At 44.8% G+C, this 15,066-nt stretch overlaps 2 protein-coding genes and 1 long non-coding RNA gene across 9 annotated transcripts in view; 2 read left to right on the top strand and 1 right to left on the bottom strand.

Annotated features, from left to right (window-relative positions):
• The window catches only part of ANAPC5 (anaphase promoting complex subunit 5), a 34,331-nt gene extending 31,138 nt beyond the window's left edge, over positions 1-3,193 (top strand). The window contains exons 16-17 of the mRNA XM_031442654.2: positions 2,296-2,458; positions 2,852-3,193. Coding sequence (XP_031298514.1) covers positions 2,296-2,458; positions 2,852-3,063 — 375 coding nt within the window. The 3' untranslated portion in view covers positions 3,064-3,193. The remainder of the gene's footprint in view (positions 1-2,295; positions 2,459-2,851) is intronic.
• LOC135319749 (uncharacterized) overlaps positions 1-15,066 on the bottom strand; it is a 41,125-nt gene that overhangs the window by 25,709 nt on the left and 350 nt on the right. For both annotated transcript variants that reach the window (XR_010378598.1, XR_010378599.1), the window contains exon 2: positions 14,453-14,584. This is a non-coding gene — a long non-coding RNA (uncharacterized LOC135319749). The remainder of the gene's footprint in view (positions 1-14,452; positions 14,585-15,066) is intronic.
• Positions 10,509-15,066, top strand: part of CAMKK2 (calcium/calmodulin dependent protein kinase kinase 2) — a 52,359-nt gene continuing 47,801 nt past the window's right edge. For all 6 annotated transcript variants that reach the window (XR_010378596.1, XR_010378595.1, XM_064481243.1 and 3 more), the window contains exon 1: positions 10,509-10,559. The gene's annotated coding sequence lies outside the window, so the exon portion shown is untranslated. The remainder of the gene's footprint in view (positions 10,560-15,066) is intronic.

Here is a 15,066-nt window from a genome sequence, read left to right as displayed (position 1 = left end):
AGATGCACTATTATTACACTGAGTAAATTGCCTTCTACTTCTAGTTTATTTAGTGTTTTTATAATGACAGGGTGTTGAATTTTTGTCAGAGGCTTTTTCTATATCAGTTGAGATGATCATGTGGATTTTTTTCCTTCATTCTATTAATATGGTGTTTACATTGATTGTTTTTTTGTATATTGAAGTACAATGCATTCCTGGGATAAATCCTACTTGGTTATAGTCTATGACCCTTTTAATATGTTACTGGATTTTGTTTGGATTTTTGCATTAATATTCATAAGGGATATTGATCTGTAGTTTTCTTTTCTTGTGGTATCTTTATTTTGCTTTGGTATTAGGGTAATAGTGTGGCCTCACAAAGTGAGTTGAGAAATGTTCCTTACTCTTCCATTTTTGGGAAGAATTTGAGAAGAATTGATGCTAACTTCTTTAAATGTTTGGTAGGCTTCACCAGTGAAGCTGTTTGGTCTTGAGCTTTTCTATGTTGGAAGTTTTTTTGGCTACTGATTCAGTCTCTTGTTATTCAGATTTTCTGTTTCTTCTTTAGTCAGTTTTGATAGTTTGTGTCTTTCTAGAAATTTTTCATTCATCTAATTTGCCTAATTTGTTGGCATACAGTTGCTTATAGTATTCTCATATAATCCTCTTTATTTCAACCTAAGGTTGCTAGTTAAGTCCCCACTTTTATTCCTGACTATTGTCATTGAAATCTTTTTTTTTTTTTCCCTTAGTCAGTCTGTTTGTTAATTTTCTTGATATTTTCAAAGAACCAACTTTTGGTTTCATTGACTATTATTTTCCTATTCTCTATTTTGTTTATCTTTACTCTAACTTTTATTATTTCCTTGCCTCTGTTAGCTGTTAGCTTTGGGTTTAGTTTGCTCTTCTTTTTCTGGTTTCTTAAGGTGGAAGTTTGTTTTATTGATGTGAGATTTTCTTTCTTTTTTAATGTTTGCCTTTACAGCTATAAATTTTCTTCGGAGCACTGCATCTGATAGGTTTTTGCTGCATCTCATAAGTTTTGGTATGTTGTGTTTTTGTTCATCTCAAAGTATCTTCTAATTTCCCATGTGATTTCTTCTTTGACTCTGTTTATTTAAGAGTGTATTGTTTAATTTCCATGTATTTGTACATTTTTCAGATTCTCTTCTACTATTGATTCCTAATTTCATTTCAGGTGGTCAGAGAAGATCCTTTGTATGATTTTAATCTTTTAAAATATATTGAGTGCTATTTTGTGGTGCTATTGAGTGCTAACATGTGGTCTATCCTGGAAAATAGTCCATGTATATTGAGAAGAATGTGTATTATGCTGTTGCTGAGTAGAGTGTGCTATAGATAATATCAGGGCTAGTTGGTTTTTAGTCTTGTTGAAGTCTTCTGTTTCCTTGCTGATCTTCTGTTTAGTTTTCTATCCATCATTGAAAGTAGAGTATTGAATTTTCAAACTGTTATTGTTGTACTGTCTATTTCTCCCTTCTGTCAGTTTTTGCTTCATATATTCTGTTGTTTGGTGTTTAAATTTGTTTATAATTATTGTACCTTCTTGATGAATTGGCGCTTTTATCAGTATATAATGTCTTTCTTTGACTCTTATAACAGTTTCTGACTTAAAGTCTATTTTGTCTGTCACTCTAGCTCTCTTGGTTACTGTTTGCATGGAATATCTTTTTTACTGTCCTTTTACTTTCAGCCTATTTGTGTTTTTTAGTCTAAAGTGAATCTCTTGTAGATAGCATATAGTTATATCATGTTTTTAAAAAATCCATTCTGCTAATCTCTGCCTTTTAATTGAAGAGCTTAATCCATTTATATTTAATATAATTATGGATTAGAAAAGATTTGCTTCTATTTTGCTGTTTTCTCTATATGTCTTACATCTTTTTTGCTCCTCCATTACTGTCTCTTTTTTGTTAAATGGATATTTCTACTGTTCCTTTGTTTATTTTACTATATATTTTTGAAGGTTTTTTTTTCCTAGTGGTTCCTTTTGTCTCAGTGATTCTTACACAGCTAATTCAACCTGTTGGAATCATCAGTCTAAAAGATGTTTGTAAAGACAGGAACCTTTCTATAGCCTAGATAACTACTCCCTATTTTATCTATTCTAGTCTAAAATCAGATTGTCACACATTATGTTTTCTAGGAGTGTGGTACACATTAAAGTTCGTACATGTTAGGGAGAAGGTAAGCCAGACATGGCCATTCAGGAGAGAAGAGCCAGAAATGAAGCCCTTCCTGTAGTGTGAAGTGGGTGTGGGTGTGAATAGTGCCATGATGTTTCTTTTTCAGCTCATCCTTGGAATCCCAGAGCAGGCTTTAAGCCTTCTCCACATGGCTATTGAACCCATCTTGGCTGATGGGGCTGTCCTGGACAAAGGCCGTGCCATGTTCTTGGTTGCCAAGTGCCAAGTGGCCTCAGCAGCTTCCTATGATCCACTGAAGAAAGCAGAAGGTAGGAAACCATACAAAGATTGTTGGGCAATACTATTACAGAAAACGTGTAAACATTTAGGATCCAGAAGAAGAAAAGACATGAAATTTGGGACTGTATCTTAAGTTCTTAGTGTTCACAGATACATGTTAAAATTTCACGCACCATAAAGTGCTTTCACATGCATGCTTCATGAAGGTTGAAGGTGAATGAATTATCATTTTAACTCTACAGAACTAGGTGCTAGGCTGGAAATCAGGACTAAAGATCTGTGGGGTTTTTTTTTCTTCTCAAAAAGTAGATTATCAAAGTTTCTGGTAAATTTTAAATCAATGAAAGTAAATATAAAGTTTTAAAAACTGTATGTGAAGCACTGAGTTAAACATGTGTGGTATTTCCCCCACTTCCCATCAGCTCTGGAGGCTGCCATTGAGAACCTCAACGAAGCCAAGAATTATTTTGCAAAGGTTGACTGCAAAGAGCAAATCAGAGATGTCGTTTACTTCCAGGCCAGACTCTACCACACCCTGGGAAAGACCCAGGAGAGGAACCGGTGTGCGATGCTCTTCCGGCAGCTGCATCAGGAACTGCCCTCTCACGGGGTGCCCTTGATAAATCATCTCTAGTGAGACCATCCCTACTGGACCACTATGCAGAGTATAAGATTTTAGACTTGTTCACATGCCCTCCCTCCACATAAATGATGTATATGATGTCTGTCTTATCAATAAACTGCATTCTGATTAGTTTGTCTTATTTTGTTTCTAAAATATACATTTTTTATTGAAATATAGTCAATTTACAATGTTGTGTCAATTTGTTGTGTACAGCAGTGTTTCAGTCATACATGAATATACATATATTTGTTTTCATATTCTTTTTCACTATAAGCTACTATAAGATATTGAATATAGTTTCCTGTGCTGTACAGTATAAACTTATTTATCTATTTTATATATACCAGTCAGTATCTGCAACTCCCAGTCGAACTCCCAATTTATCCCTTCCCACCTCCTTCCCTCCTAGTAACCATAAGTTTGTTTTCTATGTCTGTGAGTCTGTTTCTGTTTTATATATAAGTTCAATTGTCTTTATTTTTTTTTATTCCACATATGAGTGATATCATATGGTATTTTTCTTTCTCTTTCTGGCTTACTTCACTTAGAATGACATTCTCCAGGGCCATCCATATTGCTGCAAGTGGCATTATTTTGTTATTTTTTATGGCTGAGTAGTATTCCATTGTATGAATATACCACAGCTTTATCCAGTCATCTGTTGATGGACATTTAGGTTGTTTCCATGTCTTGGCTATTGCAAATAGTGCTATGAACATTAGGGTGCAGGTGTCTTTTTGAATTAAGGATCCCTCTGGATATATGCCCAGGAGTGGGATTGCTAGATTATATGGTAAGTCTATTTTCAGTTTATTGATGAAACTCCGTACTGTTTTCCGTAGTGGCTGTACCAACAGTGTAGGCGGGTTCCATTTTCTCCACACCGTCTCCAGCATTTATCGTTTGTGGACTTTTGAATGATGGCCATTCTGACTGGTGTGAGGTGATACCTCGTAGTTTTGATTTGCATTTCTCTGATAATTAGCGATATTTAGCATTTTTTCATGTGCCTATTGGCCAATCGTATGTCTTCATTAGAGAATTGCGTGTTTAGGTCTGTCCAGTTTTGGATTGGGTTGTTTGTTTTTTTCTTATTAAGCCATATAAGCTGTTTATATATTCTGGAAATCAAGCCCTTGTTAGTCTCATCTTTTGCAAATATTTTCTCCCGTTCTGTAGGTTGTTGTTTTGTTCTGCTTATGGTTTCCTTTGCTGTGCAAAAAGCTTGTAAGTTCCCTTTTCTTTTGATAGCGAAGGACACTGACTTTTTGTTAATAAGTGGCTGTTTTATTAAGAAGTTAGTGCAAGTGTTAAAGATTATGTTCTCTCTGGGGCAAGCTGCCGGTATCATATTAGAAATTGTGTACACGCTCCATCATTGTGTAAATTCATTTGGCACCTATGCTCACACGAGAGCTCTTTTGGGTATTGGTAGATGTCTCTGGGATTGATACAGGTTTTTCTGAGGCTTGGATTTTCCTTTGGAAGCCTCCCTGCTTTGTTCTGCTGAACTGGTGCTTGTGGCGGGCCTGTGTGTGCTTGCAAGCACATGTTGGTCCCTGACTGGAGATTAAGAAGGAAAAGATCTTTCTATGGTTTTTGGACTAATGACAAGAAGCATATTTCAATCACTTTCTGGGTGTTGGCTTCCTTACATCTTCTGCATGGGCATATTTTTTCTAAGTAAGTGAGGGATGATGATAACTTAAGTCTAGGAATTCATCATGAATAGGATGATGTAAGTTAAGAAAGGGTCTGAAGCTCAGAGGTATGTAGATGTCATCACTCAAATATGCAGTGTGGCTAAGTTACATAGCTCAACCCTGCAATTAAGCAGAAGCCAGTTATTGCTCTGTTTGTGAATTTATCTTACCTTTCAGTGTTCACAGAAAAATCCCCATGTTTCAAATCCAAAACAGCAACGAGGAACCAACCAAATTTTGCAGCTTCTATCATTGGCTCTTTCTCTGTTAAATTTAAACCTTCTGATGGGAAATAATTTATTTCCAGAGCTCTTTGAAACAGTGTAAAACAACTCCCACTCATTAGGGTGCATTTACTGGCCAAAGACAGCTGCTCCGAAAATAAGAAGCTCAGTGTGGAGACAGAGACACTAAACGGTATGTTGATGTTTAAAAAATCTTTCCTTAAATTTATTTGAAAGGTTATATATGTATACGGTAAAAATTAAATATTCTTAAAGGCTGTTTAGTAAGGAATTCTTCCTCTCAGGAAGTAACCACTATTACCAGTTTCTTTCTATTCTTGCCATATATTCTCTCATCTGATGTCCTTTCTGGTCAATATATTTAAGGTCCTTTCAATCAAAGAAGTGATCTTACTCTACCTCAGTGTAAGATGGGGTAACATAAAAACCAGAAATCATCACACCTGGCCAGGACCAGCTACACGATTGGTGGGGCCTGATGCAGAGTTAAAATAGGAGGCCTGTATGAAGCAGAGCGTTAAACCAGGTATAGGGCGCTTCTAAACGCAGAACTCTGTTGGCTGCACGGCTGCTGGCCTGTGAAGCTTTCCTGCACGTCCTGCACGGTCACCTGCCAGGCCCGCGTCCGCATTCGAAGCTAATATAAAGCGTCTGTGGCCCCTGCCATCCGTGACTTAGATTTGTCGGCTGGGGCCTGGTATCTCCAGGAATAGTGGGTTAAATGGAAAGCTGGAAACATCAGAGTGACCGCAAAACTCGTAAGTGTCTGAGTTACAGCTAATTGGCTTTTTTCCTTGTGGGGCTTTTGGTGGCGGAAGGAAGAATCAGATCTGGGTAATTACGGGTGGTTTAATGTAGGGCTATAAGAATCAATGACTTGGGAAAATGGAGAAGGGTTTCGGTGAGGAGGAAACTGAAGGTAAAGAGCTAGTGGGCATTCGGGTCTATACTGGAGACCTGAGGTTAGATCCTCACAGGGGAGAAGAGGATGTGGGTGGTGGCCCACGCTGGTGGCTTGGCACGGCTCATCTCTAAGAAGAAAACGGTTCCCTTGAGTGGTATGACTCTTATCACAAGAGGGGCCAGATGTCTCCCCAGCAGGTTTGGTGTTGAGTGTTTCCAGCCCTGGGGCAGGTGGGAGCAAACAGCTTAGTACTTACAGAGTGCCCTATTGTAAGTTAGTTTCATTAAATCTCATTTAATCTTCACAACAATCCTAAGAGGTGGGTAATAGCAATAATCCCATTTAACTGAGGCATGAGGAGATTAAGTCACTAACTACCCCAGCTCACACAGCTAGCAGCTTGCAGAGCTGGTAATCCAGCCTTGCTGGTACATGACCCCAGAGCTGTCTGCTCCCAGAGTTTTGAAAAGTACTGTACTATTTTGGGGGAACGTTTGTTTGTTGAAAACATAATTGATAAAATTGGCTGTCATTTATCAGGGGCCCAGGATAGGCAAGATTTCGTGCTAGGTACTGTCACACATACCATTTCTAATGCTTGTAAGCCAAATGCCATTTTACAGGCGAGGAAACAGCCCCAGAGACGTGGCCTGTCCCAGGCTCCTCACTACAGAGAAACAGAATCAGACCAGGTGTGACAGGTGCCTCAACCCACACTCTTTCTCATCACCAGGCTGCCTTTGTGTTCACCCATGTACCTTGAGTACTTCTTGTTCAGAGTGTTTTAAAGTGTGTCGTTTCTGGGTGGTCACCGAAGGCAAATGAAGAACTTCGTCATCTATGCTCCTGCTGACTTCTCTTTTTATGCTGTTGTTTATGTTTGGGTCTAACAAACATCTCATTGTCTGCTGAAGAGAAATGAGAAACATCTCAGGGTCCTCTTTTCTTTTCTCTCTCTCTCTTTTTTTTAATGGAGGTACTGGGGATTGAACCCAGGACCTCACGCATACTAAGCATGCACTGTACCACTGAGCTATACCCACACTTCCCCTCTTTTTTTATCCCAGCATTTTTCTACTGTCCTGTTGAATGGGAAAGAATTCAATGAATAAAGTACATCGGTGTGATTACTCCTGCTGTCTCTCTCTGGGGGTTCAAGGTTTGGGAGGTGGATCATTCTAGTGGACAACGTGACTAGAACACAGAACAGTTGAGAAAGGAAAAGATAAAGCCTTGGAAGGAGTTTATGATGCTGTCCTAGTGGGTGAGAGAATTTTAAAGTCTTGCTTTTCAGCCCCTCCCTTGTACTATCCAAGTTTTCTTAAAAGTAAGATTCAGATGCTTTGTTTACTTATTTTGTTGGCAATCTGTGTTGTCAAGACAACAAGAGCTGTTTGCCTAGAATAGGTTTCTCTGGTGTTCTTGGCGGAGAAAACTCAAAAAGCAAAGCTAATTCTTATTTTCGTATTTCTAAGAGGAAGACGGTTCCCTTGAGTGGGGTGACTCCCATCAGAAGAGGGGCCGAATGTCAGTGAAAGGCAACTGTGGTTTCTCTGCTTTGTTCTAATTCACTTTAATAAGAAAGGCTCATAATTGATGGGGTTTTTAGCTCTGTGCTAAGTATATTAATAGTTAGCACCTTTGAGCACTTAAGCGCCAGCCACTGAGCTATTATCTTTTTTTTAGATAAAATTGTTACATAACATTATATAAGTTTCAGGCTTACAACATTATGATATGATGTCTGTGCACATTACAAAGTAATCGTCACCACACACCTGATCCCCTTTCCTCATTTTGTCCACCTCCATCCCCCTTCCCCTCTGGTAACCACCGATGTGTTCTCTGTGTCTATGAGTTTTTGTTTTTGTTTTTGTTTTTTTAGATTCCATAGATGAGTGAAATCACATGATTTTTGTCTTACCTTCTTAGTTCACTAAACATAATACCTTCATAATGCCTTCCAACCATGTTGTTGCAAATGGCAAGATTCCATTCTCTTTAATGGCTAAGTAGTATTCCATTGTGTATAAATACCACCTTTATCCATTCATCCATCGGTGGACCCTACACATATTGCAGTCAAACCTCAAGCTGAGCCTGGGAACTAGGTTTATTATTCCCATTGGATAGCTGATGAACCCAAAGGTGCTCATCCAGAGCTGGTGACTAGCGAAGCTGGGATTTCAACCAGGTCTGTCTGACTCCAAAGTCACTGCTTTGAACCACAATGTTGAAAGCAAGCAAATGTTTCAGTGTGGTATGTATCTATACTCCAGGAATGAATAGCTCTATTGGCAAGTCAGAATGTATGAGTGAAAAGACTAATGAAGACATGGTGGCTGCGCACCAAGTACGTGGAACAGTCCTTGCTGTAGGAGCTCAGAGAGGGAGAGGTCAAAGAGGGCGTGGTCACAGCATTTCAGGAAATTCTTCAGAAAGAAGGGGTCTTGGCCTTGAGTTTGAACAAGCACTTTCTTACCTCTCATGTAATTGGCTTCTAACTTTATATAGCTTTATGTACATCAAAGTTTTTGCCTGTGTCAGCTATGGTGTTCTAGTAAAACACAAGCAATTTAGTAACATAAGGTAGACATATAGAATTGCATATTTGAACAAGCAACAGGGAAAAATCAGCATTTATTTCGGTGGCTTTAATGCAGGAATTGCCAGGCTATTACCCAGGGGCTGAATCTGGCATGCCCCCTGTTCTTATACGGCCTGCTAGCTAACAATGGTTTATACATTTTTAAATGGTTGAAGAAAAATCAAAAGAATCCTATTTTGTGACGTGAGAATTATATGAAATTCAACTTTCAGCGTCCGTAAATAAAGTTTTATTGGAACACAGCCATGTCGGTTCATTTACTTTTGTCTATGGCTGCTATAATGGCAGAGTTTAGTTGCAACAGAGATCATCCGGCCTGCAAAGCCTAAAATATTTACTATCTGGCCCTTTACGTAAGAACTTTGCTGACCCCTGTCATAGAGTCAGAAATGTTCAAAATGCTCCTCCTCAGCCCCAATACATGTCTTTTTGGAGAAAACGGGAAAATATTGAAAAATACAGAACTATGCATCTGCCGTTCAGAATTCACTGTTAACATTTTTGCCATTTGCTTCAAATCCATCTATAAGTAAAAGGCAAAACATTTTTCAACATTCCTTTTGCTCCCCGTCTCTGTTCTCTGCCCTTTTCCTTCTCTTTGTGGCAGACTGTCATTTGCACTCATCCCCTTTGACTTTTAAAACACTTCTACCTAAGCATGTGTCTGTGAACAAATTAGGTTGTATTCTGCAACTTGCTCTTTAACTCAGCATTTTGTTTGGGGATCTCCCCATGTCTGTACAAACAGACGTAATTCATTTACTTGAACTATTGCATAATATTCCAGCAAGTGACTATGACGTTTCATTGATCCATTCCCCTCATAAACAATTAAGATGCTTGTTTGTGGGTTTTTACTATTCCCAACAAATGCTTGCATGTTGAAAAACATCAGAAGGGGCAGTTACCTTAGCAGAACGCTCTGAAATGGTTGTGAGCACTCCTGCAGCTTAGAAATACCAGAGGAACTAAACTTAAGGAGACTGAAACTTTCACTTGGCCCTTGACTAAGAACTGAGTTTTGCAACCACCCAGGACAGTGGCGTCAGGCAGCTCTTGTGAGGTCCTCTCTCACTTCTCCCGAAGTGATGTTACCCAGTTGGGAGACTAAATACACTTTTCAGGGTCCAGCAAGGTTGGGCGCCAAAGGATAGGTTTGGGAAGAATATGATGTATATCACAAAAAGCATCTAAGTAGTCTTCGGGAAAGCCGGAACTTCACCGGGTTTCCTGTAGTTTGGTACCTCCAAGTGGAGTGGTGGGAAAGGTACATAATCTCCCAGTCTTTAGGGCGGCGGGCAGTGAACAGGGGTCAACGGGGAGGCGGGTGCGGAAGGGCGTTCTCCCAACGGGTCGTGGGTGACCCGACAACCAGGCCGCATCCACCGCCCAGCGCCTGGTGCAGGGGCAGAGCCTCGAGGCGGGGCCTCGGGTGACTCGCAGGCCTGACGAACTTTCTGCAGCTCAGCCGCCGCCCTGCAGTCCTCGCGTTTGACTAAACAAAGCGAGAGCGGCCAGCGCGGCCGGCCTGCCCGAGGCTGCCGCGGCCGTCAGGGGGAGAGCCGGGGCAGGTGCGCGCGGGCGGGGGCAAAGTTGCAGCGCGCCCTCCCGCGCTCCTGCGCCCCCGCAGGTCTCTCCCCTCCTCGCGGGTCCGCAGCCTCTTCCGAACCCTCTCCCGGCCCGGCCTCCCTGCCCTCCCCTCCGCCTCTTCCCCTTTCTTCGCCTTTCCCTCCGCCTCGCCACTACTTTCGTCTCCTCCGGCTCCCACCTCCGCCCTCTCCCAGGCGCGGGGCCGCGCCTTCGGGGGCGCGCAGCGGGCGCGGGCGGCTCAGTGGCCAGGTTTCCAGCGGCCGCAGCCAATCTGCGCGCAGCCCGCGGCGGCGTCGCGCCCGAGACAGGACCGGGCGGCTCCTCCCGCCTCCGCCCCCGGCGCGCCTGCCGGGGCCGCGGAGAGGAGCGCGCGGCCGCGCCGAGCGGAGCGGAGCCGAGCCGGGGGCACAGAGCGCGGGAGGCGGCGGCGGCGGCGGCGGCGGCGCGGAGCCCAGGTGAGCAGACCGGAGCCGGGCCGCGGGCGGGAGACCCAGCCGCCGCAGCCCCGGCGCCTTCACCCTCTCAGGGCGCGGGACCACTGCTGGGGGTGCAGACAAAGCCCTGGGGCTGGCCCCAGGTTCTTGTCACCGAGGGGACCCCACGTGCGCCGCCCCACGCCCCGCCACGTGGAGGACGCGGCCCCCGGCGCCCCTTCCCCGGCGTCCTCGGAGCGCCCGGGGCCTCGGGGTGGCCGCCTCGGCTGGGCCGCGCCCGGCCCGGGGTGGCACGGGCGGTCCCGGAGTTTGGAACCGATGTCACCGCGGGCCGGGGCAGTCAAGGATCTTGGAGGCGGCCTAGGCCCACCCCCTCGCGCTTGACAGGTGGGGAAAACTAGAGCGCGCAGGCGAGGAGAGGGCCGACGGACTTTGAGTACCCCAGCCCCGCTCCCCGCTTGCCTTGGGGGCAAACCCGGGCCCTGGTGGGGTGGACACCAGGCGGCAGGACCCTAGACCAGCAGTTGTGGGGCCACGGGCCCTTCGCCTCTCCTCAGTCAGCCCTCTGCCCCCGCCCCCTTCTCTCAGCCGAAACCTCACAAGCTTGGTCCTTTTGACCTAAATTCACCTCGGGGCCGCAGCATACTGTGAACGCAGAGAGGTGCCTTCACCGGCAACCTCAGCCTGACTCCTGGGGACGCGGGGATGCTGGGCCCGGCCCCGCTCAGCATTGGGTCTTGGTGCCTGAGGTGCCACCCGTTCCAGCCTTGAGCTTTTCCTGGCTTCCCCCACCTCCTGCGCTGCCCAGTTTGGGAAGCAGGGTGTTTTCACAGCTCTGCCAGCCGCCCTGCTGCTCTCACTTGGCGCTGAAGAGGTTGCACCTCAGCCCCTCCTATCTCTCCCAGAGGGTTGGGGCAGAGGGCTAGTGCTTGGGGGGGCGGGGAATGTCAGTGCCATCGTTAAGAGGGGCTCGCTGGCCTGGGCTGGGACGTGCAGTGTCTGCCCCCTTAGAGGCAACTTTTACCTTCCTCAGTCTGGAAGTCGCCACAATCCTAGAGATAGAAACTTCTTGTGCCTTAGGGCTGTGCTGTCATTTACCACTCCCCCTCCCCTTGCTCTGCCCCCAGTGGGGAGAGAGAAGACAGCTTTCTTTCCCAGTAGACTCCCATGTTCCCAGTGGGAGGCAGGGGCAGCAACAGGGGAGGACTTTGGGGAGTTAGCCCCTCCTCCTGCCAAACCACCTCACAAAAACATACAATTTAAGAATAAACTGTGCATACTATGCAAATGGAACTCCATAGTGAGTCCTGGAGCTTCCTTCCAGATTGCTGATCCTAAACCTTTCTTATCTAGAAAGCAGCCATTTGTAGTGAGAGCACACAACGTGTTTTTGTAATAAAAAATAATAGTCATCATTTGATGGGGCTAATAATAACAATAACAATAACAACAGCAACAAAAACTAACATTTATTGAGTTCTTACTGTGTGTCAGATACTGTGCTATATGTTGCATGCATTATCCCATTTACTGCCTACCAAAATTCTGTGAGGTGAAGATGTTTATTCCTATTGCAGAGATGAGGAAATTGAGGCTAAAAATGATAGGAATTAACTCATTTTATAGAAAGGACCAGAGAGGTTAAGTGACTTGCTCAGGGTCACATAGCCGACCCAGGCATGTCAGGTCCTAAAGCCTTTGCACTTTACCACCTGTTTTAGAGCAGAGGCCCTTGCAAGGCTGCCCTCGGCTTCTTGAGGGGCCCCAAATTGTTTGCTAAATTAGGCTAAGGAGCCACGGTCGACTTGGGCTTGCCTTTGTTTCCAGGTTGTTCGTGGGCTGGTAGACAAATATGTTCAGTAATAACTATGCAGTAGCTCTCACCAGGGGTGTCCTGTCTTCCTGGTGAGTGTTGGGGGAGCTGTGGGGGTGACTTTTGGTTGTCAGAATGATACTAAGCACTCCTAGCTTTTGGTAGACAGGAGCTGGGGATGCCAAATATTCTGCAAGCAGGCCAGATCCACAGCAAGTGTGAAGAATTGCCCTGTCCTAAATGCCAGGAGCGCTCCTGTTGAGAAATACCAGGAGGAATAAGTTCTGTGGGAATGAGGAAGCAGAGGGCAGTGGGGGTTCTGGAGAAATCCCTCCTGGCTGGTGTGAATCTGGGGGGCTTCCTGAAGGAGGTATCATTTGTGCTGAACCTTGAAGGATAGGCTGAAAAGTGGAGACTGGATTGGAGTAGGAGGGAGGGGGATAGGACAGGATGACCGAGCAGAGGGAGCTTTCTGGAGTAACCCAGAGTTCCCTCCTTGAGAACCTCAAGCTGCTTCGAAGACTGGTGGGTGGGGGAGGCAGCTCTTTCAGGCGAAGGGGATGGGCCTGTGGGGCAGGCCAAGCCTGTTTTCAAGGCATTTTGGCTCAGATTTTAACATGGGCCACGGAATCAGCCTTACTCCGTCATCAACCCATTTTATGGAAGGGCTTGGAGAAGCTAAGTAACTTGTTCAGGATCACTTATGACCTTCTGGTGGCTGTGGGAAGCATGTGGTTCCCGTTTCCTTTCCTGATCCCAGGGATTTCGGGCAAATGCTATTTCAGATTTTCCTTTGGGTCAGAGGCCTTGTTTTGCTATTTTTCACAGATGTTTTGCTTTCCCAGTAGCTCCTCCCCTTTGGACTTGGTTAGAGAACCCAGATGTGGGGTTTAGGCAGGCCTGGCTCCATGGAGCTGCAGTGGCCTTCACCTTCGCTTCGGTGCCGTCTTTCCTGGAAGCTGAGGAAATTGCGTTTCCCTCTTGGAACTGACTTTTCTTCTTTCAGGCTGTGCTTGCTACGACTTTACTGCCCTGTTAGTAATATGTGACCTTTTGTGTATGGCTTCCATTGAGCATAATGTTTTCAAGGTTTACCCATATTGTAAAATATATCAGTGCTTCCTTTCTATGACTGAATAATATTTACATGTATGGATACACAACATTTTGTTTACCCATTCATCCACTGAGGGGCATTTGGGTTGTTTCCACCATAAGAGCTGCTGCTGCCTCTTTTTTTTTTTTTTTTTTTTTTTGATGGAGGTACTGGGGATTGAACCCAGGACCTCATGCATGCTAAACATGTGTTCTACCACTGAGCTATACTCACACCCCTCTTAAGGCCACTTTGTTCATTGCCTTCACAGCCCCCAATTAGTAAGCCTCTGGGCATAAGACATTATTTTGTCACTTGATTTGCAGGGAGAGGATCATGGAAGGAAGGTTCTCTGGAATCTGTTGGGGACCAGCTTCCTGGACTGGTCAAGACTTTTCAGGGACTCCCTTAAATTCACCCACACCTGCTCCTCCAGGAGAATCCTAGCTCCCTCTAAGTGCGTCGCCTCTGGGGTCAACTGGTGGGTATCACAAGTGTGGTTTTCAGGGAGCATCTGGCTTTCATTCAGTTTCATTCTTTTCAGTTGTGATTTGTTAAATGTAGGTCCCTGTGTGATTTTATTGGTATGTATTTTGTGAGACTTTTCCCAGGTCAGTCAATCCACAAAGTAAAGGAGCCTTATCAGAAAGGTGATGCTGTAACCCTGTGGCCAGGCTGGAGTCAGCTCAGTCTTCTGCCAGCCATCCAGGAATGCCCACCAAGGATGTGGAACAGAACAGTGTGGAAACTGAGCTGGGAGAGAGCCCAGAAAATTCCAGCCCCTCAACCCCTCCCGTTTGACAGCTGGGGAAGGTGGAGGGCAGAGAGGAGGGGAGAATGTGGTCTTTTCAGAGTGTCGCCTGTGAGCCATGTTGTGTGCTGGGCACTTTTATAGAGCATTGACTCCAGGGCTACCCTCCAGGTAGGCCGCCTCGACAGTTCCACTTTACAGATGAGAAAACCAAGGCTCAAGTCCCCTGAGATCTGTGTACTTTACTGGCATACCTTCTGATCCTGTGCTCTTGTGTCTTCCTCGGCCTCCTGCTGCTGCCCAATGATGCCCATTTTCCCATGGAGTGGAATCTGCCTTCTCCAGGAGGTGATGGTGTGTGAATAGTTTCCGAATGGCTTTGCTCTCTGAAAAATAAGATTTTGAATGATCATTTTTTTCTTTCTTCCCTGGTTAGATCCCTCCCCCCCCCAAAAAACAAACAAAAAAAAGGGGGCATATTTCGAAGGAGGTGAGCACTATCAGACTTCGGACTTCATAGGGAAGACCTCTGGCTCTGGCATTCCCTGTGAGGGGGATGCTAGTGACCAAAATGGGGAAGGAATTATTTAAGCTGCCAGTGTTTCCAGTTTCAGTCATGGTTGTAGTGTTGCCGCTGAATTTTTCCCGTCAATTATGAAACATTTTAGGATTAGAGAAAAGCCAAAGTTTTGTTTTTTTGTTTTTTTTTTTTTTAATTTGACTGGCTCATGATTTTGGAGGGCTGGAAGGAGGCCCAGGAAGTGATGGAAACAGGGCAGAGCAGGGTGCTAGCTCTGGAACCCTGATGATCTTTGACTGAACCCACACTTTTTTGAGGGAGCGGGCTGGTGATAAGCCCTGCCCTGGA

The sequence above is a fragment of the Camelus dromedarius genome, chromosome 31 (genome assembly GCF_036321535.1).
Source record: "Camelus dromedarius isolate mCamDro1 chromosome 31, mCamDro1.pat, whole genome shotgun sequence".
In the NCBI taxonomy this organism is placed as follows: domain Eukaryota; kingdom Metazoa; phylum Chordata; class Mammalia; order Artiodactyla; family Camelidae; genus Camelus; species Camelus dromedarius.
The sequence above is the reverse complement of the archived record's forward strand: the minus strand, read 5'-3'. Positions and strand labels throughout refer to the sequence as shown.